This window comes from Chelon labrosus (genome assembly GCF_963514085.1).
Source record: "Chelon labrosus genome assembly, chromosome: 15".
Lineage (NCBI taxonomy): Eukaryota > Metazoa > Chordata > Actinopteri > Mugiliformes > Mugilidae > Chelon > Chelon labrosus.
Window position 1 is genome coordinate 6,883,366 of NC_140348.1, and position 26,340 is coordinate 6,909,705.

At 42.0% G+C, this 26,340-nt stretch overlaps 1 protein-coding gene across 4 annotated transcripts in view; it reads left to right on the forward strand.

Moving 5' to 3' along the window:
* Nucleotides 1-26,340, forward strand: part of ehbp1 (EH domain binding protein 1) — a 131,006-nt gene that overhangs the window by 49,849 nt on the left and 54,817 nt on the right. For all 4 annotated transcript variants that reach the window (XM_084561373.1, XM_084561375.1, XM_084561376.1 and 1 more), the window contains 5 exons: nucleotides 10,817-10,995; nucleotides 11,641-11,689; nucleotides 20,296-21,114; nucleotides 22,363-22,404; nucleotides 22,598-22,744. In XM_084561373.1, coding sequence (XP_084417499.1) covers nucleotides 10,817-10,995; nucleotides 11,641-11,689; nucleotides 20,296-21,114; nucleotides 22,363-22,404; nucleotides 22,598-22,744 — 1,236 coding nt within the window. The remainder of the gene's footprint in view (nucleotides 1-10,816; nucleotides 10,996-11,640; nucleotides 11,690-20,295; nucleotides 21,115-22,362; nucleotides 22,405-22,597; nucleotides 22,745-26,340) is intronic.

Here is a 26,340-nt window from a genome sequence, read left to right on the forward strand (position 1 = left end):
AGATGATGGAGAAGGTATATTTAATTGATCACTTTGTCTTGAGTTGAGAAATCACTTCAGTCGTATACATTCAGGAGAAGAATAGCAGCGATTGATCAAATTTAATATGTGATGCTATGTGGACAGGTACCATGTTGAAGTAATCTCAGCTTTACCTTTACCATACCCTCCACCAGGCAATTCCACTGATTGACACGTGATGCAAACGTGTTTCCCAAACTTTTACCACAAGGAAACGCAGTCCACGACTAGACAACCAGAGCCTGGAGCGTTCACTAGTGACCAACATTTAACAGTGTTGGGCAACGAGCAAAAAGCTTTACATGTTGACGGCATTTAATCTGTTCAAGCTTGATTAAGATTAATTGTCCCGAATGAACATTTGATTGATAGCTGGTCTGTATTTTTGGGTTAAAGTAGAAGATCAGGGGAGTGTTGCATCTCTTCAATTTCAGAACTTACCATCAGTAGCAGTCTGTTCCTGAGACCAAAGCATTGAAGCCTCTGTGGCTCCCCTTGGCCACGCTGGCCTTTCCATAAGCTGTGTAATATTAGGAGAATAATCCTTCAGAGGAGTAAGGCTAAATCATTACCTCTCAATGTCTGCCTTTTCCCAGTGTAGACCCTCCCCAACTCTTATTTGCAGTCTCTGAGTGGCCTGTCATTGGATCTTGTGGGAGAGAAGAAACCCAATTTCTTCCCTCATGCAGTTTAGGTCCAATCATTGGGTTTCCTGTTGTTGTTTCAAGCTGCAGGGCATCGCTGTCATCAGGTTAATAGAAAGGTATAAGACGTTACTAACTACTGAACAATCTCAACTGTTTGAGTCTGGTCTCTAGAGAATATTTCGTGTGTATAGAAGTCGCTCCCAGGTTTTTCTGGTTTGTGGATCCAGGGAAGACAAAAAAAATTGGAGCCATGCTGATAACGTCTCACAGGACCCCAGACGTCGATGATATTTTGAATAATCTTTAAAAATTGAAAATCTAATATTAAAATGTCTTCAGCCACTTCTCCAATTTCAGTTTTATGCACCGTGGCCATAAAAAGACAAGCATGTTTGTGTGGTGTGTAGCAATGTGCTTTCTTGTGTGTGTTGTGAGGGATATATTTTGATCCAGTTACTGTAATGCAGCTATCATTTTTCCACCTCTTCCTCTGTTGGGTGCATGTCGAGTTCACAAGTTAAGCACTGCGAAGAGCTCACTCTCCTCAATACCCGCGCCGACTGGTGTAAAAGGGCCTTCCGCAAAGCGCCGCTTGTAATCTGCCTTTGGTAAGTCCTCCTTAGTTTTATCTGCCAAGGATTACCTCACAAGCTGCAAGCAGGAGAGAACGAGGGAGACGCAGAGCAAGAGAGAGAGAAATGAAAAGCAAGTCAAACAGAAAACGATGAAGATGGAACAAAATGAAAACAAATCGCTGTGTAATCTCTGAAAGAAAGGGACCTGCTCTAGAGTTGAAGGGAAGTTTCCCTCGCCACTCATTTAGAGAGGGAATTGACTAATCCCTCCATGATTGATGTCTGCTATGAGAGGCTCTATAGCAGACTAATAGGGCTTATGAGGATGACCAGAAAGTCCTTTGTGTGTGCATGCCTGTGTGTGTGTATATGTGAATGAACCAAACCTTTTTGTCTTGTGTGTCCTACGCAGTGGCCAGGGGTTTGAATGACATAGCGGCCGAAGAAGGGGTAACTTTATCTTAATCTGGTCTTAATCTGTCCCAGTCCTCCAGGTGTGTATGGGCTTAAACCCAGAAGGATCCAGGGTTTTGGGGTGAGGTTTAAGGGGGCTTCGGGTGAGGAGATAGAAGTCCGTGCACTTGAAAACTCCTTGGACCTCTAGAGGGTCCGAGACCCCCCGCACATTCTTAAAACCGCGCTCACTTAGTCATACCAGACCCTCTTCCCGTCTTTAAGAGGTCCTTGCTACATTTTAATTGAATTAAACCAACCGTTCTCCATCATTTAAAAAAGACCTTGGAAGTATCTTATGAATTAGTCAGTGATTTGTCTTTCAAATTGTGTGTGTGTGTACACGCACACATGTGCACTCTTGTGTCTGTTCAAGGAAGGGAGAGCGAGCGTAGAAATGATAAGGCTTTAATTTCCCCTTCCCTGCACCCCCCCCTTACACTGTTATGGTATGCAGGTATATGCTTTTATGTGCCATAGGCAATGCTAAGTGGCATTATCAGTGCTTAACTAAAAGATCAGAGAGTGCCACCATTCTCTAATGTTTTATTTGAGCTCTGTTGTAGGTGCTCATACGACCTCAACAAGGTTTGATCATGCAGTCACGCCTTCGTCATAACGCAATCAGTGTTTTTACACTCACTGTAGCTTCTTGGTGGTTTGTTGTTTGGTGTGACTGGTAGCACAGGTAGTAGCTAATAATAGCTAGCTATGGAGTAATATCCACTTTAATCCAGGTGTTATTCAGCTTCGGCACCCATGTTTTCTCACCTTAGCAACAAAATACAGCTCCAACAAAGGGCATAACTTACTATTCAGTCCATTGCTTGGTCAGTGCTGAGATTTATTTCAGACATTCAGTAGAATGAATCCTAGACTCTAGTGCTCTGGTAACTTTCACTGCCGTATCAGCAGATCAAAATCTCCACGTGTCCATCAAGTTAATACATAAAGAATGATGGAAAGTGATTACTGAACTCCTGTTAGCCAACTCTTAATTTGCTTGAAGTGGAGGAATGGAGTGTAATTAGATGATTTGCAGCTTATGTTCACTTATTTCTCCAAACTTTCTTTTTACTTTCTTTGTTGATTTGTCCAGAACACCTTTTCTGGATTTTCTTTCAATACTCCTCCTCCTCCTCCTTTTTCTCCTGTAGCTCTCCCCCCACCACATCCTGCCTCAGTTGGTATGTGCGTGTTGATGCATGTGTATTCTGATCAGGAGTCAAAGGGGTGACTTTGTAATTATGTTCATTTTAATTGGCTGTGCTATCACCCCTCTCATCACTTTGGAGCCCACGCTGCACTGGACAATGGCAGTCTGTGGTGCGGGGGTTGAGTAACTGCTGTGGTAAGCCCCCCCCAATACACTCAAACACACACCCAACCACACGCCTTATACACGCACTCACATAGCCTCTTTACCTGCAGAACATAATTCCTAAAGTGGCCTCCTTAATGAGTTTTCCCTGCCCAGGCTTAGATTAATTGATAAATGGCAGCGCTATCAGCACAGCTGATCTCTGAATCCATTGCACCACTAATTTGTTTGTTGAAGATGGCAGTTAAAGGAGATTAATACGGTATAGATTTATAAGAGCAGCCCCCCTTCCTCCCTGTCTCCCTTCTCCCAAAGCTTATTTGTTTATCTGAGGAAGATGAGAAGGAGGAGGAAGAGCAAAGATGTGGGTGGCCTTTGCATTCAGTTTTGTTATTCTTAAAAGTCTAAAAAAAAAAAAAATCAGGATTAAAATAGACATGATAAAATCGTTAAAACATTTTGGGTCTACAGTTTGTGTCATTACATACACAAACTGTAAATCTGTACATATTCTGAGGGCTATAGGAAGATGTGAGGTGGTAAAACAGGCTTGGAAACCTCACTCTGAAATAGTGATACTGTCATTTATGATAAATTGGAAATCTGGAAGTAGTCTGAAAAAACTCTACTACTGGGAAACAAATGGTAAAATGAGTCCATGTCATGTTTTACCACCAGTGATGTTCTTGTTTTGCCCCTATCTGTATCCCAGCATCCGTACCATCAATCCCCACCGCACACCATCCTCACCGCGCACACACACACACACACACACACACAGACAGAGGCGCACACTGAATCTCAAACCTACCCACCCTGCGTGTCTTTTTTCCCCCCAGCCAAAGCTAATTTGCAGAGGCGTGAGTGTGGGTAATGCTACTGCCGTTTCCATGACAAGCTAAAGCCAGCGCTTACACCGCATTATGCCCCTGTGTTACACGTCAGGCGAGCAAGCGGGCGGGTGGGCACACTGCAAGCTGGCACATTCACTCCTTTGTCTGCTGTCTCCTCCAAACTGTGTTATTCCATGATGTTTTTTTTTTTTTTTCAGTGAATGGTTTTTATTTCAATTTCAAAGCCTTGTCTGTCCTCTCCTGTTCTGCCTTTTTTTTTGCTGCTTTGCATGGCTATGCCTTTGGAGCAAAATAGGCCTTGGAACCAAAATGTTCCTGGAAAAGGAAACCGCTTTTTCAGATTTTTGCATTTTACATCTCAGTAGCCAACTGCCGAAAGGCCCTCAGTGTTGGCCTGCAAGTTGACTGCTAGATAGGAAGCATATCTGCTCCGAAGTGAATCACTAGCAGCCCCCCATCACCGTCATCGTGAATGTATTTACATATTTTTCTACTTTTTGATACCACATGAAGCTATGGTGTAAAGAGTTGTTTAAAAAAAAAAAAAAAGTAGCAATCAGTCAGGCTACGTGGCATAGAAGCTGGATGCCTTGCTCTAAAGTAGAAACTTCTGTCATAAATGCAAACTCCTTGTGAGCTTTCAGTTATAAAACTTACCTGTTAACACACACAAAGTGAAGCCTGACTTAACTAAACAGTCTACATGCACAGTCACACATACACGTGCACACTTTCTCTCACGACTCTCTCACGCACTAAGAAGGACCCCTCCTTAGTGCGATTACAACAGTAATGCGATATTTCCTTTGTATGTTAATGTGTATTATTTTCCACGCTACATTCGCTCTCCTCTCCTGTTCCAGCCTTTTGTCCTCCCTCCCTCTCTCTCTCTCTCCCTCCCGTTTTCCCTTATTGTTCCATCCACTCCACATCTCTATTTACATAATTGAACTTTTGATTGGACTTTGCTCCCTCCATTCTGCTCTCATGTAGGCGACGTTTGAAACTAGAAGCATAATTTCATGGGTAAGATGCGAGGTGGTCGTTCTAATGCGAAGACGTCGGATATCAAAAGCTCAGATTAAACAAATTGCTTGTTTTGATTGAAGTTGCAATTAAATAATCGAGCGTGTTGGTAGTTGGAGACCAGCCAATCAGATGAGAGTTGTTCAGTGGTAGAATGGACAGGCCACTTAAGTGCACTAAACCTGTCCTCTTAAATGTGAACAGGTATTAATTTTTTGAGTGTGTTTGACTGCCTTGTCTAAAATGTGGTTATCTATACACTAAGCTATTCAGTGTCATAGTGACATTAGAATCTGAGGACATGCATATACAGTACGTGAGACTTCACACTGTAGATGCTGTTGTCACTTGAAGTGAGTGTGTGTGTTTATGCGTGTTTTGCAGTGTGTGTGCATGTGTGAGCTTGGACTTTTTTTTTTTTTTGCCCTAGGCTTCTTGAGCGGATTACAAGTTTTAAAGAGTATGAGATTCAACACCTCCTCAAATCTGACACTCTCTGACACTGCTTTGAAGCCTCGAAAGTGAGATTGGAAAGACACGGAAGCTCTTTTCTCTCCACAGAGTCGTGGGTTTATGTCATTGGGCTGTGGACAGTTAAGTTTCCATTGAAGCGTTTTGCCCCGGAGTGAGAGACAAAGCTGCCACTTAAAGCGTTTGACTTGTATCTTTTTTATGACACAGAAATGCCAGTTTTAATACTTTACTCACTCTTCGGTCCTTTAATTTGGCCCAAGGCTACGTGGTTTACATTTGGGTAGCCAGTAGAAGACTTCATTTAGATTTTTATCCCTGGCACTTATCAGAAGTATCCCTGATAAAACGTTCTGAATTCCTGACACATCCTAAAGTTGTTAAATTCCTGACTTTCTGAATTCCTGACAGTTATTAATTAAATGAATTATTAATTTAATGTCATCATATGGTAAACGGCCTTGTTTTTATATCGTGCTTTTCTACCTATTCGTACTCAAAGTGCTTTACAGTCACAGACACATCTACACATTCGCTTACACAAGCACACACACACACACACACGTAGGGAGCAACGGTTCAGTGTCTTGCTCTAGGACTGCTAAGCCTTTGGTTCGTGACCGACCCTCTCTACCCACTGATCCACAGCTGACCAAAGTAATAGTTGTGTTTTGTGTTTGTGTTTAATTCAGTATAGTTGAACAGCGCTACAAACTCGGCGTTGAATGACTTCGGATTTTTTATAGTCGACTAATATGTGGTGAAAGCCGCGTCGACGCCGACTAGTCGATGACGTCACACATAAAAAAACACAGTAGAAAGTAATGCGTTCCAACAGTGAAATCTAGATTCTTGACCTGAATACATATTGTACTGTTTCACGCAAAATAAGCTACGGAGACTTTTCTGCAAGGTAATTGAAGCTTGATCACGGTCATCTGTAGCCCACGCCAACACCATAGACACAGTCAGTCTGACGCTTTAACCAAAAAGCATGCTCCACGACCACAGCAACAATGTCAACTAATGGAGCACAACAGAACCGAACAGAAACGCATGAGCTTAAAAATACTGTGCGCTGCAGATATGTTTAGCCTATATAAATCGGCACCGTCAGTACCGTTTAATAGTACTTAACAGTCTGTTGTAAGATAATATAATTTAGCTGGGATGAAAAAAAAAAAGTGGTACATCTCAGAGGCCTTTTCCGTGTATAGCAGCTAAAGGTCAATGAAATTCACCAACAAATTGTTGATGTACAGCCTCCTTCTCTCTGTTACCGTAGGTGAAGTTGTTCATTGACTGCCGTTGAGAGGATTTGGACCATTCCTCTGCTAGTGATAGCGGATGCCTTTTCAGATGATTATCCATTGCAGTAGTACTTTTGTTGTGTTTCAGGACTGACTGACATATTCTGCATGTCACAGTAGAATGGGCTTCATCTTTAGTGAAGTATTTCCACACACTTGATGAAGCGCTGATAGTTTGCTGCAATGACTCACTGGGCTCCTCATCTGTCTTCTCTGAGGTGTGTTGTTGTTGTCACGTGATCAGCGACAAGTCAACTTCCTGCTAAAAGCGTCATGGCATTAAAGTCAACCCCGGTACAACCCCTGCCACAAACTACATCCTCCAAAATTAACTTAAAGTTGAGTTACCACCTTTCTAGTGCTGTTTTAAACTGAACATTAAAACCGTATTGGAATGCATTTGTTATCACTAGTATACCCAGTGGACTGGCTAGTGCATATCTTATGTCGTGTTATGTTTGCCAGGTTGCTCTTTATTTTAAATCTGCTTCTGCCCGTATAGAGTAAAGTCAACATTTCCCGACTCTACAGCAAAGGCGACCATTTCCAACCTTGCTACAGGATTGTTCTTTGGCTTAAGACTCGGCATCGACCTGTGACAGTTTTCTTATTTTCTGTATCATTGTTCAGCAGCTTCACCTGTGATTCCAGATCTCAGATCATATTACACACTCCCAAAATCACATTTCTGACACCAAAAAAAAAAAATCCTCCTCCTGACACCAACACACCAACAGGAACCTGGACGCTTCCATTCCCAGGTTTCCTCCTATCTTGTCATTCAGGCATTGTAGTGAGCTTAACCCCCCTTCTTTCTCTCTAACATCCTTTTCCCTTCTTCCATTTTTTCCCCTTTCTTTGCCCCGTCAGATGTATGTTGTTGACACTGAGGCATCAGGAATAATGGAATCTCTTGTCAGTGGCTTGTATTTCCTGCCCAGGCTGTTAGGGCTGTGTATAATAGTAGCAGAGGAGGAGGATGAGGGGAGGTTATGTGCCACTGATAGTAATGAAGGTTGCCTTTTCATTTTTTAATATGGAATGTTTGTGGGCCCAGGCAATGCTCTCCGCTAATCCTACCCTCGAGCCGAGCTAGCTACATGGCTGTGTCAGTGTTACAAACGCACACACATACACACACACATATCCAGTGACATTCACACAAACCGATAAAAGACACACACATACAAAATGCATGCACACCTTCCTTTAGGCGAGACAGCAAACTGTTTGATAAGTCAGGGTGCATTTCTGCTCCTCGTGAAAATTTCACTCCTCCCGTGTTTGTGTCTTAAGGAAACGCAGCCGGTTCCTGTAGAAGATGATATGCTGTTTGTTCAATATTTGATGAATATGAAGGGTTGAGTGGCTAGATGCATTTGTGAACGTCCATCAGGAAAGAGCGTAACGGAACAGTCTGGGATGGCGATTGAGAAAATGACAAACCTTGGTTCACATCTCGTTTTGTTCTACTGTCACAAGTCGCGTCTAAAACTGTCTGGAATGAGGTAAAGTATTGTTACTCTTAATTAGGCGCACATGCCATTTATTGCTAACACATTTCTGTTCCTTATACAATTAAATTAAACTAGCATGCATGTTTATTTTTTAGTCTTGGCTCATGTGGATAGGTGGATTGGTATGAGAAAGTGAGCCTTAAAGATATTTTCCCACTTGCTGTGTTAGGCAGGTGGGTGTGTACGTGCGCGTGTGTGTGTATATGTGTGTTTCTTCCGCCGGCTAGGGTACATAGTCTGCGGCACTGGAGTGTGCTGTGTGTCTAATTGCTTTAATAGCACCTGGTCTCTAATCCCAGGTAATTAGAGCGCTCAAATTAGACAGCTACTTTCAACCGTCACTTGAAAAAAGCAGAAGGGGAAGGCCTGCAGGAAGACCACTCCACACTGAAACTCTACAAACCCACACATGCACCCTTGTTTTACCGAAACACACAAAAACGGTGGCAGAAGACAAGTGGGGATGTCTGTATCCTAAACTACTTCATTAGGTTCATCATTAACATGTTTGTATAAGGTCACAAGACTAATCAATGGGATTTATATATATAAAAAAAAAAGAAATCTCTGATTACAGCGAACACTCTCCGTAATCACATACTGTAATCGCGATTGTGTTTTAATCGTTATTGACTTCCTGACTTTTTATTGCCTTTTTTCTTCCATTTGTTTGAGTGGCACGGAGGCATTGTTGAGGCCTCCTAAAACGTGTCTGAAGAAGCTGTGGGGAAAGGTTAAGGCCCTCTTTCAAAGATGAGCCGGAAATGTCAAGTGTCTGCCCCTCAGGCTCCCGCTACCGTCTCCCCTGTACCGAGACTGCCGTAGGGGCCTGCGTGACTCGCACACATACACACTGGTTACAAAGGTTAGGAGTTACTATTAGAGATGGCCTCCGGTCTCTTTCATCTGTTTTGGCCCTTGTGGCACCTCAGCGGGCTCCAGGCTTGTGGTCATAGGTTAAACTGCAACAATAGATGAGCAAGAGACATCCAGGTGCTTAGAGACTGCTGCTATTTGGCGAGTATTGTTTTGTGTCATTAATTTGTTCTGGCTGTTAATATTAAAAAGAAATCAGGTTTTAGTGTCTTTTAATCTTGAGATCGGCAAGGACAGTGTTTGACGACCAGACAGTCATAAAAATTCTGAATTCTGGTCGTGTTTCTGGATGCCATACATTTTCATATTCACTTTTTTATATGCAATGAAGTCTTTTTCTCCTTACATCAAAACATTTTGCAGAATTGTCATATCTTCTGCTGAAGGATTAATCAAGTCCTGCAGTCATTCAATAACTCTTGTCTCCCCAGTTTGCTTTAAGTCTTTGCTCCCATCTTTATTTTCTGATCTTGCAGTTGCAGAAAGCCACCAACAGAGGGGGTTGGTTGGCCACCACAAGCTTTGTGAGCAGGCAGTCAAACTGCGGAGAGCTCCAGGCCTCCACTGTATGTCTTAAAACTGGGTGAACTAGTTACGGTGGTCAATATGAGCTGTTGTGAATGTCTCATTGCTTCACTTTCCTCCTCTAAAGGTTAAGTAAAGTTTGGACTTTTTTTTCTTAGTGATCTCACGGCATCAATTGTGATCATCACCTGCGTACTGCAGCTGTCATTTAAGTCAATATTGTTCAAGAAAGCACACAATCAAAACAAAAGAGACATGAAAGATGAATGTGTTCACAATGATAAAAAGATTAAAGCTAACGGTAATTCAGTTCAGAACCTGTGTGTTACGTTTAATTATATTTTTTAAAAAGTCAAATGAAGCTTGATGAAACTTGACACCTTTCTTAAACATGTTATGTAATTAATAAAATCAGTATTATTAGACTAATTGTGCGCTTAAATAGCCATTCCAGCCTTTTTGATCACCGTCCTCTAATGGATCAAATCTCTGAGATTTTTTGCCATATCTCTACAAAACGATCTGAGAGATTAGCCTGTATCAACCCCTCCATAACCAGATTAGTGAATACCCTGCTGAATAATCAGAATAGCATTGGTTCTGCTGGCTGTCAGAAGAAGACCAGTGTCTCCACACCACCAAGGATTTGTGGGATTTGGAGTCTGGGAGAGGAAAGGCTCCTAATGGTGAAAGCTTTCAACCCAGATAAGACTTCAAAGGCAGAGCTAATTAATAAGATGTTTACATTATTCACGGTCATACGCTGATTTCTGAGGGTTCTTTAATTATGGTGTGTGTGTGTGTGTGTGTGTGTGTCTGCATGGGTGCAGACTCGTTACATGGCAGCATGGTATGCTAATTGGATGGTTTGTGGTTGCTAAGTAAAACATTTTTTTAAGAAGTAAATAGTGAATGGGGTTAATGTGTGGAGGGAGAGTGGGAGCATGTGGACAGTCATAAAAATATAACCTTTACAAATGTTTTTCACGCCCTTCAAAGAGTGTAGTAGTCTGGTACCAGATAAAGAAAATTCATAGTCATCCATGTTTTATGATGAATTGAAAGAAAAGTAAAATCTACAGTGAATGTAAATTGATAACCTTCAAAATGTGGTATATTAAAAAAGAAATCTCTCTCTCTTCTCCCTCCCCTGTGTCCAATCATTCCCCATTCCACCTGCCTCATCCTCCTCCTTCTCTTCCTCCCCTCTATGCCTGCAGCCCAGCCCCGTCCCGAGCCCCGTCCTGGGAGGGAAACCCAACGCCAGCCAGTCCCTACTGGCCTGGTGCCGCGAAGTCACCAAGAACTACCGCGGGGTGAAGATCACCAACTTCACCACCTCCTGGAGGAACGGGCTGGCCTTCTGCGCCCTACTGCACCATTTCAGACCTGACATAATGTATGAACCATGCACACTCTCACACTTTAAGACTTTAACAGTGCAAGAGCTACAAAGACCAGCAAACAAAACAGTTAAGAAATAAACTGTGTCAAGTGAAAGTCTTCGAGATCGAGACTCTTCACACGGATAACCTGTTATCATGCTCTGATTCCTGTCCGTGTGTGTTTGATTAATAAGAACGAGGCATTTATGCATGCACTCAATCTGTCATTTTCATATTTAACCACAGAGTTGCATGTTTGCTGCCAACACTTAATCTTATTGTTCTTGTGTGTGTAATTACAATTCTTTTAAGTATGCAGCGTGTGTGTGTTTAGTACACACACTCAAAAGCATATGGAAAACCTGCTGCCCCATCAAGAGAGCAGACATGAAGATAATTTATCACAACCGTGCTCTGTGTACTTGCGTGTGTGTTCATACTTATGTGGTTTTGCACTCTGGTGTGTTATTTTCACAAATTTTCCACTCTATTAGTTCTGTTGATTGCACTGCTATGAAATTGCATGTTACAGTTCTAATACCATTACATGTGACGCATATTTAAATACACCTCTTTCCTCACTGTGTTTCTCCCTCTGCTATTCTCTCCCTCTTTTTCTCTGCCTGCCTCCTCTCCGACCCTCCCCACTGTTCTTTCAGAGACTACAAGTCGCTCAATCCTCAGGATATTAAAGAAAACAACAAAAAGGTAAGAGGCAGCCACCGCTGGGCCCTTCACACCACTTAGCTCCCTCCCATCCACATCTCCATTTGGCCTTATTTAGAGATCTGCCATTAATCCCTGGATATAGTGTGTATGTGTGGTTTTGAAGAGGGAAAGTGGAAACACACATGAATGCTTATAGACATTGTCACATACAGCCAGAATGTAAAAATGTTGTAAAGATGTTTCCTCCTGCTGAGATGCGCGCGCGTGTGTGTGTCCTAAAGCTTGTTACATGTTCCGTGAAAAATTTGTTCTCGTAGGGCTGCGAGAACAAGACAAAGTTCGTCTTGGCCAGGTAATTTATACTTCACGAGAAACTCAAGTGCCGAACTCCAGAGGTGACGCAATAGAGCACCGGGTGTCACGTAACTTTTTTTGTCGACACTGCCATATTGGCAGGAAAACTGGTGCCAACGCTGATTTCAGGCCATCAGAGTTTACTGGACAATTTAAACAGATATAATTTGACCAGTACAAGGAAAAACTAATCAGATTATATATATATGATATATGACTACCTCATTAACTTAATTTTTCTGAGGAGGTTCATGACAGTAACGTAACTACAACAACACGTAACTGTTTAATCCCGAATGTCTTTTTCATTGTGAGTAGTTTTAGTGCTGAATGAGAACACCCACGTTATAAACATTAGCCTAACTTGCCTTTATGAAAAGAAATCTGTTGGACATTGTGTTAAAAACATGCTAAATAAACAAGACACTATATTTGGAAAACGCTGTACCTGATATAAAGCGATCGCTACACAAGCAAAATCCATTTCTTGAGTGATCCCACTGCTCCGTTATCTCATGCCTGCTTCTTGCGCAATTTATTGCAGTAATCCACATCTGCCAGCTTGCAGAAACTTTGAGAATCCTATAAAACAATTTCCCCTTTGCTTGTCCCCGACTATTCTGGCATCCTGAGGCACAACAGCTGTCGACTATTTTTGGATGTAACTGGTACAAGGACAAGTTAGTTAGTTGCTTTTCTGTCAACCGAATACTAATTTGAAAAGCGTGCTTTCCTGCCAATATGGCGGTGTTGTGATCGCGGGTGCAGGGTGACGTCAGCTACCGGAGCTCTATAGGGGCAATGACCAATAGAAGCGACTATTACAGCTGGGTATGGCTTCATACCACTACTGATTTTGTGAATCGATTAGTTCCTGATTTTCGTACTTCTCAAATCCAAAATGCCGCCACGCAACAGCTTTCAGGCCTGGTGCTCCTCCCAGGGTTTTAGTTTTTGTCGTGTTTCTCCCTCTCCCTATGTGGACTAATCTTTTTGCGTGACTCTAGTCCTGCAAGACCACAGTGATTTCTAATGAGAGGATGCAGGAAATGCCATTGAAAACAATCAATGTTGTTTTTTTCAAATGAAGATCAATTTGAAGGAAAAAATTGACCTTTTTTATGCACAGCCCTATAGTTTGTGTGTTCAAAAATCAAATATACACACACCTCTTTTCCTTCTTGCCCTATGTCATCATATCTGCACATTCACTGTTGAAGGTACACACTTGCAACCATCACCCCTTTTCCTCTGTCCCTCTGGCTTCTGTGTGCACATTACCTCTTTCTGTACACACTTGCAAAACACATAAATGCACACTTCTTCTTTTTCCCGACTTACTACACACACTGGCACACCTTTACACGCACACAGACGTCCCCTCTTTGGCCTCGAGGGCTACACAGAACGATATGCGTCGGGTTCCTGCAGCTTGATTTCCTCTCCTCATACACACTCTGGCTCAGCGATAACCTCTGGTGGCCCTGTTAGGCATGAATGCTACCCTGTTGACAATAACCACAGTGGAGGGAGAGGTAGAGACCCAATCCCATATCTGCTAACTGCCCCTCACCCCCCTCCAGGTGCTCAAGTAGCCCTGAAGAAATTGGTTAGATATAAGTAATATGAGAATATGCCGTAGAAGGTGATAGCTGGTGAATAGCTGCAGCACTGTACCCAGCATACTGCAGCCAGCCTCTCTGTAGAGATCTACACGTGGCAATGGTGTACATTCGGTCAAGCAGGACTGTTTTTTTTATTTCTTTTGCAATGCATTGAGAAAGCACAGATGCCATCTCCTGATGTAGCTATCAAGATTCATGCCTATTCTGCATGTATTTAAGCATAATATAAGCAATTCAATAGCCAATTTTAATGTGAACTATGTTTACACACTTCTGTATAGATTAAATGCATTTTTTTATACTGTTAACTACTGTTTACCAGTTCAAATTATTCCTACACATTTTCACCAAAACACTGGTAAAGTTATTATACTATTATAATGTCCTTTTAGGTGTCAGAACCCAGTCCACAAGGCAGATTGGACCAAGTTGTCACCCAGAGAAATCATTTGTGTTGAATTATCAATCAAGACAAACTGAATTTGGTGCCTGACAATCGTATCTTAGGTTGTAATAAGTCAGACACGAAAAGTGTGAGGCACTCCCATATGAATTTAGAACTTAAACGGATTTGCCTTCTGCGTGAGATGTAATAACTCATATATTATGAAAGATTGTGGCTGTGATTACAAAAGCCAGTGGGATAGAAGAAAGAGGAATAATGCCTTGTGCGGTGTCATGTGGCACCCTGAAGGTGTTCAACACGAGAAAAGCATCCATAATATCTCCTGCAAGACAAGAGAAAACGCTCATCAGGCACGATTTAGTCAGGCAGTTTAATGTGGTAGATTAAGAGGAAGCTATAAAAAAGAATTGAAGCGAAATGTGAGAAGGAGGAGCAAAGACAGTAATTGAATGTTTTAAGAGGAAATCAAAAAAGAGGATGATGAAAAGAGGCTTGTTTCCCTATCCACAGCGTTGTGTAGAGAATGTATAGAATTTATTGAATGGACAGGAGAAATGGAAATGACAACTATCTGTGCTTTTCATGGCTAGTTGATAGACATACCCCCTCCTCCTCTCACAGTCTATCTGTGAAGAGTGATTGCTATGAGCCCAGACTGTGCTGAATTATGACAGATAAGGACAATCAATATTGGGGGTGGGGAGAAAAAAAGGGTAAGAAGTGAATATTTAGAATGTTTGCAGTCCTGAACATGATCCATTATCAAAAGACATGTGTATGTGTATTAGTCCGTAGATGATTTTGTATGTAGTGGCACATACTGTTTAAGGAATTCAAAGTTCGGATATGTTTGAAACGCTTGCCTCTCTGTCTTGTTTGGTTTTGTCACTGTGCTGTTATATGTATGTGTGTGTGTGTAATGAGGCCAAGAAGAAGTAATTTGTCATGCCATCTGATAGCGCAGCACCAAGCACCAGGCTAAATTGCCCTGAGCACAACCGTTAGGGGTTGGGCGGAGGGGAGGAGGTGCTGATGATTGACAGCGATAGATAGCTGTCAGTCACTGAGAGGCAGTGGAGGTGGGAGTAGGGAGCAGCGGCCTGGGGCAGATGATGGTGACATTTAGTCCAGACCCAGAGCTTTGTCAGCTGGATGATGGAAAGTGAGAAAACTAGATATTTTCTTATTGGACAAAAACTTCACTCTGATTGTTTATGGAACACAGAAGTTTATTTTTTTTTTTTGTGAAATGCTGTTAAAGCTTTAGACATTAAGAATATTATTAAAATAGTGTTTTTGATAAGGATATATACACTGCCTGGTCAAAAAAAAGTCACCACCAAAAAAAGAGGTCACACTCTAATATTTTGTTGGACAGCCTTTGATTACAGCACTCACTCTCTGTGGCATTGTTTCGATAAGCTTCTGCAATGTCACCAGATTTATTTCCATCCTGTGTTGCATTCATTTTTCACCAACATCTTGTATTGATGATGGGAGAGTCTGACCACTGCGCAAAGCCTTCTCCAGCACATCCCAAAGATTCTCAATGGGGTTAAGGTCTGGACTCTGTGGTGGCCAATCCATGTGTGAAAATGATGTCTCATGCTCCCTGAACCACTCTTTCACAATCTGAGCCCCATGAATCCTGACATTGTCATCTTGGAATATGCCCGTGCCATCAGGGAATTAAAAAATCCATTGATGGAATAACCTGGTCATTCAGTATATTCAGGTAGTCAGCTGACCTCATTCTTTGGGCACATAATGTTGCTGAACCTAGACCTGAGCAACTGCAGCAACCCCAGATCATAGCACTGCCCCCACAGGCTTGTACAGTAGGCACTAGGCATGATGGGTGCATCACTTCATCTGCCTCCTCTCTTCTTACTCATCAGACCACATGACCTTTTTCCATTGCTCCAGAGTCCAATCTTTATGCTTCCTAGCAAACTGAAGCCTTTTTTTTCCAGTTAGCCTCACTGATTAGTGGTTTTCTTAAGGCTACACAGCTGTTCAGTCCCCATCCCTTGATACCCTCCACATTGTACGTGTGGAAATGCTCTTACTTTCACTATTAAACATAGCCCTGAGTTCTACTGTTGTTTTTCTTTGATTTTATTTCACCAAACGTTTAAGTGATCACCGATCACGATCAATCAGGATTCTTTTCCGACCACACTTCTTCCTGGAAGAAGATGGTTCCCCACTATTCTTCCAGTTTTTAATAATGCGTTGGACAGTTCTTAACCCAATTTTAGTAGTTTCTACAATCTCCTTAGATGTTTTCTCTGCTTGATGCATGTCAGTGATTTGACCCTTCTCAAACAGACTAACATCTTTACCACGACCACAGGATGTGTCTTTCGATGTGGTTGTTTAAGAAATGAGAAGCTACTCATTGCATCAGTTGGGGTTAAATAACTTGTTGCCAGCTGAAAGATATGCAGTAATTATCCAATAGGAGACTCGTACCTATTTGCTTAGTTAAATCCAGGTGTGAACATTTATGTTTAAAATGATTAAAATGACATAAACAATAATGTTTAACAGTATTCTAGTTCTAGTTCTGTTGTCCAGAAACTATGGGAAACATCCTCACTGAGCCATACCGTTGCACCTGCATGGCATGTTCCTTTATAGCCACTGTCCAGTGTTTAAATCTGCAGCTGAAATAGTCCTTGATCATTCTTGTTTGAAGCATCAGCACACACATAGCTGCATATCAAACATGATATGCAGCTATGTGTGTATATATAAGGATGTAAAAAGCTGGATGATTATGTCAGTACTTTCACAATAACTGAGAGAAACATGTCTGCAAAGACCCAGAGCAGCTGACGGTGTTGTCAAACGACAGTAAACATGCAAGTCCCCTAGGCTAACATTAGCTAACATACTACTGTAAACAAATATTTAAACTGACAATTAAGATCTTACCTCAGGTTATTACTGAATCATCCCTGTCCTGTGTTGACTGCATCTTCCCCCATTTTTTCAGCCTTCTTCATTGCAAACTCATTGTGTGTTAGGTGGTTGGAAAACCAGCTAGGTGGTGACTGAAGTGTGGATCAGTAAGTTTAGAGCATATTGTTGCACCACAGTTCTGGTTTAGTTTACTTCCACTTCCTGTTGCTTCCTGATCTGACACAATGATGTAAATAATATCATGTAGTGTTGTGCTGATATTTTTCAATCTTGTAGTGTTTGCAAGAATATGTGTGAAGTTTCTAAAGTGTGCAATCAATCTGATATGAAAACCATGTGCGATGTTTAAAACTAAATCAGTGACCAGTTTGGCCTGAGTCAAACAGATGATGGGAAATTATAGTAAGACAGTGGTCCGTCACTGATTAAGGTAGGTTTGGGAGTTTTGATGTCTCTAACAAACTTGCACACTATAAACCAAACATGCCCTTTTACTGTAGTGGACATACTGTACTTCAGTTCCACAAACTGTGGGCTGCCACCACCAGAAAATTACAGGTCTTTTCTCATTGCTCATCATTGTCTCATGATGGCATGATCAGCTGTTGTTAGGCCATAAGAGAACATATAAGAATAAAGCATGACACTGAGGTCAAAAAGACTGTAGCACGTGTCAACTAACATTGACCCTGAAACAAAACCCACCTCCAGAGCCTCCCCCCTCCCTCCTCCTGACATAGCTCCCACTTTCTCCCACTCTCGCTCTTTTCTCTCTCTCATTCTTTCATTCTGTCCCCATTGAGCAGCAAACGTGTCCCTGTCTTTCACAGCCTACCCTGGGTGAGAGGGGAACAATGCAAACACACTTTGCTCTTCTGAATGCGTGTTAGAAACCCAATCAGGCCCTCTTATTCGTCATATTCTTTTTCTTTCTTCCCTCTTTTTCTTTTTCTTTCACACTCCCTTTCTGTCAGGGGAAGGAGGGGGAACTTAAACAGGCTGGCTGTAAAGGGGAACTCTTCTCTGTTCTCCCTTCTCTTTTTTTTCCCACCGTCAGTTCTTTTTTTATGGCTTTGTCTTTGCAAGAAGAAACACATACACACACGGACCTCACTTCCCTGTGCTAGTATAGATGTTCCACCCTTTGTTATGTTTCCATCAATAGAAAGGGACAAAAAAGGTGAGAGTGAAAAAAAGATTCCAACATAAGACATAATAATTGATTGTAAATTGAGACACATCACCTTTTTATTCTACATTTCTTTCTTTCTATTTGCTGTCTCTAGTTCCGTCTTTCATAACAAATACAATTGGAGAAATAACTTCACTCAATAGGATTCCTTTTTCATACAGTGTAGTTAGAGTGTAGGGGCCTGCAACTTTAAAAGGAAAAGACATTGCTTAGTTAGACTTTTATCCAACAGTAGTTTACACACTGTAAACCCTATTGCTGTACAATTCCTTTCAATTTAGAAATTAAAATATAATATTGTTCAGCAGCTAACAAGTGATTGAATGGAATGCATTGAAGCTTCGGGAAGTTTGTCTTTTCCCCAATTAACGCGATTACTGCTGCCAGGAATGCCAAAACAGCCTGAACCTGAACATCAGAAGTGTTTAATTTATTTAAACAGAGACTCAGTAGGTTGCTCAGAACAGCCGACCACAGCAGCACAACTGCTGCTGCGCGAGCATCTCAACAGAGAAGATCTGGTGGCTTTCAGAAGTTGAGCCAACTCAAAAACTCTAGAGCAGATGCTAATGGCTAATATAGCAGCACTTCTTTCCAGTGCATTTGTTGAGATAAGATAGGACTTTATTTATCCCCGTGGGGAAATTAAGGAATGCTAGTTGGAAGCAGTTTGTTTGTGCACATATAGACCTAAAAAATGAATGACGTAGATTTCCATTAATGTTATGCTCTAACCGGGTGTAAGCGCCTTTAGCTGATAAATAATATCAACATTTCCAAGCAATTAAAGTTAAATCACATAAGCTGCAGTTTATGCCAGACTCAAAATAAAGGAGTTTTATGATGAGAAATCCACACTCCCTGAACCAGTTGCAGTTATATCCTGCTTGATGTTTAACAATAACCAACAAGAGATACGAGTCAATAAGGACACAGAGCAACTGATGGTGTTGTCAAGCATGTGAAAACCGTGTATGATGTCATAACAAAAAAATAAATAAATTGAAACCTATGAACATACTCAATACTATGTTTTCTAGTAAATGACTATAGTAAATTACAACTTTCCTAATTAGGTCAACACTGAATGATATTATGTTGATTGAATAAATGTTTGATTGTGGAATTTCTATTTTTTTTATTTAGTGGTTATCCAAAGCTTTACTTAACTACTCAGAAAGTAATATAGATACATTAATTGACTAACCGAAAAATGATCAATGGATGAAGCGATCAGAAAATGCAAAGTGAGGGCTTGATGAAAAATCATACATGCTCACTAGACCTCTTCTCTGGATAAAGAATGGTAAGAAAATGTGGACTGGGAAGAAGGAGAAGAGGTTGACGCAAGGCAGGAAGGAAGACTGAGAGAGAGAGATTGATAGACTGAGGAGATCTACAGAGGCAGTAAAACAAACGGGTGCTGCAACAGGTTGGAATTAGATCAACACTATCAAGCAGGCCAGATACAAGCTGTGATACCTGAGAGATGGATGAGGAGGTTGTGTGCGTGTATGTGTGTGTGCGTGTGTAGGAATGGATGTTGTGTGTTTGTGTTTGTGTGTGCTCGCTGTTAATCTATTTATTTACCTGTCATTGGCTGCGATAATGGTTTTCATCCCATCTCTCTCTGTCTCTCTGTCTCAGTCTATCTTGTGATGGGGGATTGGTTTTCGTGTGTCGCTTGATAATCACACCTGTATTTTCTCATCAGACTCTAATCAGACCAATTACACGCGTGACGGAGAGTGTGGGCATGTTGATGTAGGGGAGCGATAAGGACACACACGCACACACACACACACACTTTGGGATTAAGCGCTCTGTCTTGGGGTATCTGCGTCTCTTATCGGGGACAACCATCCCTGACATGACCTGTCAGCAGTCATGCCAAAGGTGTCTCTAACACACACAAACACATACACCCTAAGATCATGCATCAAAAACATCCCAAAAGAAACCAGAGCTCTCTTGTCGTATCAACTATTGTCAGTCCACCATCCCTCTCAGTCTTTGTTGTGATGTGGAATACACCTCAACATTAAACTCCCAGTTTTTAGGTTGGCAGCATTTGTAACGTGACAGTGATTATGTGGTGTACAATCTGAGTGTTTGTTTACCTGTGTACTTGTTTTGGCAGGCATACGATGGCTTTGCGAGCCTGGGTATCTCTCGTCTCCTGGAACCATCCGACATGGTGTTGCTGGCCATTCCTGACAAGCTAACAGTAATGACCTACCTGTACCAGATCCGGGCTCATTTCTCCGGCGAGGAGCTCAACGTGGTGCAAATAGAGGCCAACAGCAACCGCAGCACCTACAAAGTTGGTGACTTTGAAACGGATACAAATGCCTCAATAGGCCAGGACAAGTTCTACGCTGAACTGAACGATGTGCAGCACCGTCAGGCTGACACTCCGCCTGCTTCATCTGATGGTGGTGTTACTACCGAATCTAATGGTGCTGAAGCTCCTGGTGGGGAGGTGATGGAGCCAGCTTGGAAGGCAGAAGTAGGAGCCATTTCGGACAGCTTGCAGTCAGCAGGGCCATTGCAATCTTCATCTCCTGTCCCATCACCACGTTCAGTATTATCAGCAACAGCAACAAACTCGACTCACATGACACCGTCAGGCTCTGAGGAAAGGGGTAATCTCCTCAAAGCCAACACTTTAGACCTTAGCGAGTTACCACAGAGAGTAGAGAGAGAGATGGAGAGGGATAGACAACACAAGGATGAGGTGGGAGGCGATAGAGGGGACGGAAGTACTGAACCAGCATCACCCACCAGAAGAGGGGCCTCCTCTTCCTCCTCACCACCCCACCAGAAACTGGGCTTCTCCTATAACAGGGATGCTGACCTCATCAAGAAGAAGAGGGCCAGTCTGCGTCACTCAGAGTCTGAGCCTGCCTCAGACACCAGCTCCCCTCCAGTCAACCACGCGGATACTCCCATCAAACAGGTAAATACCCATAAACCAACAAAATATCCTTTTTTGTTTTATCTTAATGTAGAGAAGTTTCTCTTTGTCAAGTTCACATCAAGGCCCTCTTTCGTCAAGATGTAGAAACAGACCAGTGACTACACAAATAGCCCAAATAGTTTGTTAGAGGTTCATTAAACTGTCACACATCTAATTATAAATGATGTACCTCTAAATCATCTGTATGATGTGGAATAATTCTTGCTTCTTAAATCGGGAATTGAGATTCCGACAGCATTTACTTGCACAAACTTGCCCAACCCCTAAATGGATTGTTGAGGCTTTTATCCCTGCAGCCTGACTTTGATTGAAACTTTCACAGCTGCATCTGACATAAGACAGAGAATGTGGTGAACATTCATTCCCTGCTGGCGCTTGCTAAGCTTCAAATCCCGACCTCGTTGATGCCATTGCTGAGATGACCGTACTGAAATGCTCCCATTCTGCATTAGATGTTGTCGTCACCTGTCTCATTGCTGAGAACCAGACACATCCAGGCCCAGGCCCTTAACATGTGGTGACTATGGAAGGCACCCAGGAGAACCCCCTGCTTTGACATTTCATTATATTTTTCATTATATTTCTCATCCCTGCAGTTGATGGCAGTTGGTGCCGTGACTGCTCAGGCGTGGCGATGCTTTGCGCAGAGCGCACATCATCTCACCCTGACACACACCTGTATGCGTGCCCAATTGCTCACACACACACACACACACAGACACACACTGAATACATTGCTGCCTGCGTTGGTTAACCCCAGATTACCGCTTCTTGTTTACAAGTTGAAAGGTCACGGGGCAGGCGGAAGGCAGCTGGGGGGTTATGACACTCCATTTTTGATCTTATGTTATCTAGGTAGCAGGATGCATCCTTGCCTAAATTCAGCCTTGATTTAAACCATTGAAAGTGATAAACATGATTCAGTGTTATAAACAGTGTGTTAGGGATATTCTTCTGTCTTAGCAAAATGTTAAAGCTTGATTTGCCCTGTTTGTGAAGAATTGTGGCTGATGTGGAAGAAAATACTAATATAACCAGTATCATTGTGGAAACTCAGTCATCCAGGTCAGGGTATATCTAAAATAAAGACATTTGGACTTATTTGACCACTCATCCAAGTGGCTGCTGCATTTCTAAACTACTGGTGCTTACCAGCAATAAGAACAGTGAGTGTTATCTTTTCACCCAGTATTTGACTAAGCACCTATATTGTATTCTCTTTGGTAGGAGCCAACACCTGCCCCTGTATCAAGTCCCCCAGCTGAGAAGGTAAGTAAATGTGAAGTAGACTAGACTTTGTAGCAGACCGATATTTACTAATATTTCTACAGTCAAAGTGGTTTTTCCTGCCATACTCTTATAGATTTACTTCTTTCATGTGCTGTGTGTGAACAATACCCAGCTTTGGTTGATTGTCACTACATTACATAGTATCTGATCTCATCTTCATGCACCTTTATAGAAGGTGCTCTCTCGTCAGGAGGAGTTGAAGGAGAGAGCCAGGCTTCTCCTGGAGCAGGCCCGTAGAGACGCTGCAATGAAAACTGGCAACAAGAATGTCCCGAACTCAGCCGCCACTGCGCCAAACAGAGCTACAGGCGTCTGCGATGTAAGTTGAAGTTCTTTGTGTGTGTGTGTGTGTGTGTGTGTGTGTGTGTGTGTGAGAGCGGTTCTGAAACCTTTGTCGTCATGTTAACACCTGAAATGGGTAACTGACTCACAGTTCAGGGTGTGACCCATTTGACACGTCAGGGTGCATACTACGTGAGGTACAACGCCTTTTAACAGCTAAATCTTTGTCTGATCACATCTTTGCTGCATGTTACTCCTTGCTAAACATTTCCACACTGGCAAAAAAGAAAAAACAGTCAGGATTGAAAGCAGCGACAGCTAATGAAGTGACCACCATCCTCTGCAACACTCGTGTCAGTTCCACAGTTCTCTATTTTCTGCTCACTACACTTCCAACATGCTGGAAAGCCTGTCCAAACTGTCTCATCCTCTAGAAGCCCACTTTGGTGAACACTTTATGAAACAGCTTTCAGAAGGAGAGCAGACCTTTCCTTATTAACTCCCGCTGATAGTCTCTTATGGACTGCTGAACGTTAGAACCTGAACATGTCAGTAAGAAAAACTCAAATGTGGATGGACTGCTTCGCTCCCTCTTCTCACTAGAAACATTTCACTCTCTCTTTGGTCATCTGGACTCTGCACAATTTTCCTGACATCCCAACCAAATTTGCTGCCCCCTCACTTTCCCCTGAACACTGAGTAAATGCTGTACACAAACACCTGTCAGCAAAAGTACATTCATGGTAAAGGGGGGGTCACTGTACCGAAGCAAACTAGACTAGAGAAGACGCGAGTGAAATTGCCAGCTCTGAACTGAGCACGCTCCACTGAGCATAATATACTGGGAGGAGGGGGCACACTGATGAACCGGGAGTTACCCTGGGAAAGCACTGTGGTCAAATCCTCAGACACGTTTCCAAATGTTTCAGAGAAAGGAAAGGGGGCTAAGAAAAACATATGGTCTTGTGAGAATTGTGACGACAAGGGATTTGAGGGTAAAATGAAATAAATACCTTTTGGTAATGAAATATCTAAAAGGCAGCAGCCGCATGCTTCTGCATTTGCTGCCTGAATCCTTAAAGGGAAATATGCCCTTGAATTAGATGTTCTTAAAGTGTGTATGTGTGTGTGTGTTGTCTGTGTGTAGGCATGAAAATGTTGATGTTTGCGTGGCCACCACTGGAATAACCATTTCGGCATAATCTGAGGAAATAAATGAGGACCTTCCAAGGACTGGTGGCGTTAAAAGTCTTCAGAGGAAGAAAGCAAATTAAAAGAGTTTTTCAAAGCTGCTGCAGTGCCGATATATTTCCTTAGCGACAAAAAAAAGGTCCTCTTCTGTCCCTTGTTGTCCGGTAAGATGGCTGACTTCACTTAGATTAGCTCCTTAAAGTAGACAGGCCCGCCCCGCCACTCTTTCTCTCTGCATCCCCTCCTGATTTCCTCACTCATTTCCAAGGACAATTGGTTAATAACCTCCACACACACAGAGCTCTATGCATAAGGGAAGGAAGAAAAGGAGGAGGTGTGAGAGGGAGATATTGAATTGTTTACACTTTTTTTAATAGAAAACATTGATCAAAGGAATACGACTGGCCTCGAGGCCAATGTGCTGATAATTGTTAGTGATTCAGATTAGATTACTTGATGTCTTGTTTTGATTAGCATGAGCGTGTGTGTGTCCATGTTATCAGCTCAAGAGGCCCAAGCCTTTCCCATTTAACTCTCCATCTGTCTAAGTAGGTGCTTTGTGGTTTAGCATGCATAAGGTATAATTTAATTCAATTAAAGCAGGCTTCATTCTTCCAGGGAAGTGGCTAATGCTTTGCTGTTTTTAGGGGTGTGGCACCCAAAGCACAAATGACAAATCCATCTGTCGGATTCAGATATAGACTTTTATATATTATCTGAATAGTTGTCTTATTCAAAGCTGCAGTGACACTTTTATCTAGGGTTTATTTTTTCTGATTCAGGGACTAAAGGATACACATTGTTCCATTTTTTGTCATTAACCTTGATTTGGTTTGCGTTCAAAGAGCAGAGGATACAAATGTCTTCAACACTAGAAGCTTGCAAACAGTTTATGATTGGTCATAGTCAGGTTATTTATTATTTATTGGATTTCTGCTACTGATTTTATTTATCTTAATGAGTGCTGATTTTGTGAATGATTATTATGTGCCCGTGCACTTATTGTTTCCTTGGCTTGCTTGTTTGTTTATTTGATTGATTGGCTGTGTATGGAATGCATGTGGAAAAGCTGCAGATGAATTGCCTTGTTGGGATAAATAAAGTTCTGAGTATGAATCAGAATCTGAATCGCTGAAGACAACAACTTTTTCTACATCGTTGCTCAGTTACATAATTCTAAGCTTATAAATAGTAGTTGTGCTGATCAATACCAAACTTCTATTCTGAAACTCTCCTGAATCTGTCCAACAATGGGTGAACACACCAGCAAAGACTGGTCCTTCTGCAGACAAGTATTTTCATCCTCTGTCACTAAAACTGAGCAACTGATCAGACCATCTTCCTCTGTAAATTCAAATTCAGAAATCATCTCCTGCAATTTACAGCACAAATGAAATCTTTAATTACATCTAAAGACTTCAGGGAGTTTTTTGTAACTGAAAAATCTTTGAGTCTTCTTATACAATTGTATTGTAAACTCTCTCATATCATGGACCTGTGCTTTCCTTCATATGAAAGCTCCCTCACACTTTTACCGGAAACTTCATTACTGTGCTACACTCTTGAATTTTCTTTGTGGGCATTATGTGTTTTGCACATGATTTCTAGTCTTTAACAGATCTGTGGAAATGGAATGTAAAATGTGCACGGGTGAATTTGTTTAAACACAGACACATTTACAGCTGCAGTGACTGCTGTCGACAGGAATGTAGCTCGATGCTGAACAATGTTTTGGATGCTGGTCTGGAGTGTGTGTGTCTGTGTGTCCTGTAGTCCTGTTCTCCTGACCTATGCTCTCCCTCCTGCCATCCCTAATTGTAGCCCACAGTGACTGGCTCTTTCATCTAAGGTCACAGGTTCACTTTTCACTTTCTCCCTGTCCTCTCTGTCACTTCCTCTTATTCTATCCCTCTTTCATGTCCGTTCTTTTTTTTCTAACCTGATTTTTCTTTTTCTTTTTTTTTTTACCAATCACTTTATTTTTTTGTCTGCCACATCCTCTTCATGGGTGGCTTTCCCAACATATCAGTAGTCGGTAGTGCACATGTCTTGTAATGTTGTAATGTCAGCACCCCCTACCCAAGCAGCAGACAGATGTGTAATTAATGAGCTTTCTAAAAATATCAAGGGCTGGGACTTTATTTTATTAATTTAATCCTTTGTACCCATTTTTGTTTTAGTCGTTCCTTCGCTCTTTAGTCTGTCCCACTCTTATTATTTTAATAGAGAAGTGGGTGTGTGTCTGTCTTTGTGTGTCTGTGTCTATTCGCTTCAGGTCTTCTCATCCATTAGCAGATGAGAACAGTAATTTCACACCGGCCTGGCCAGGCTAATTATCAGGATCCACACTAGGTTTGAGAGAAGAGTGTGCATGTGGACACACTCGCCTGTGCAACTGTGTGTATTTCTCTGCGAAAACTGTAAAATATGTGTGGATGTGTT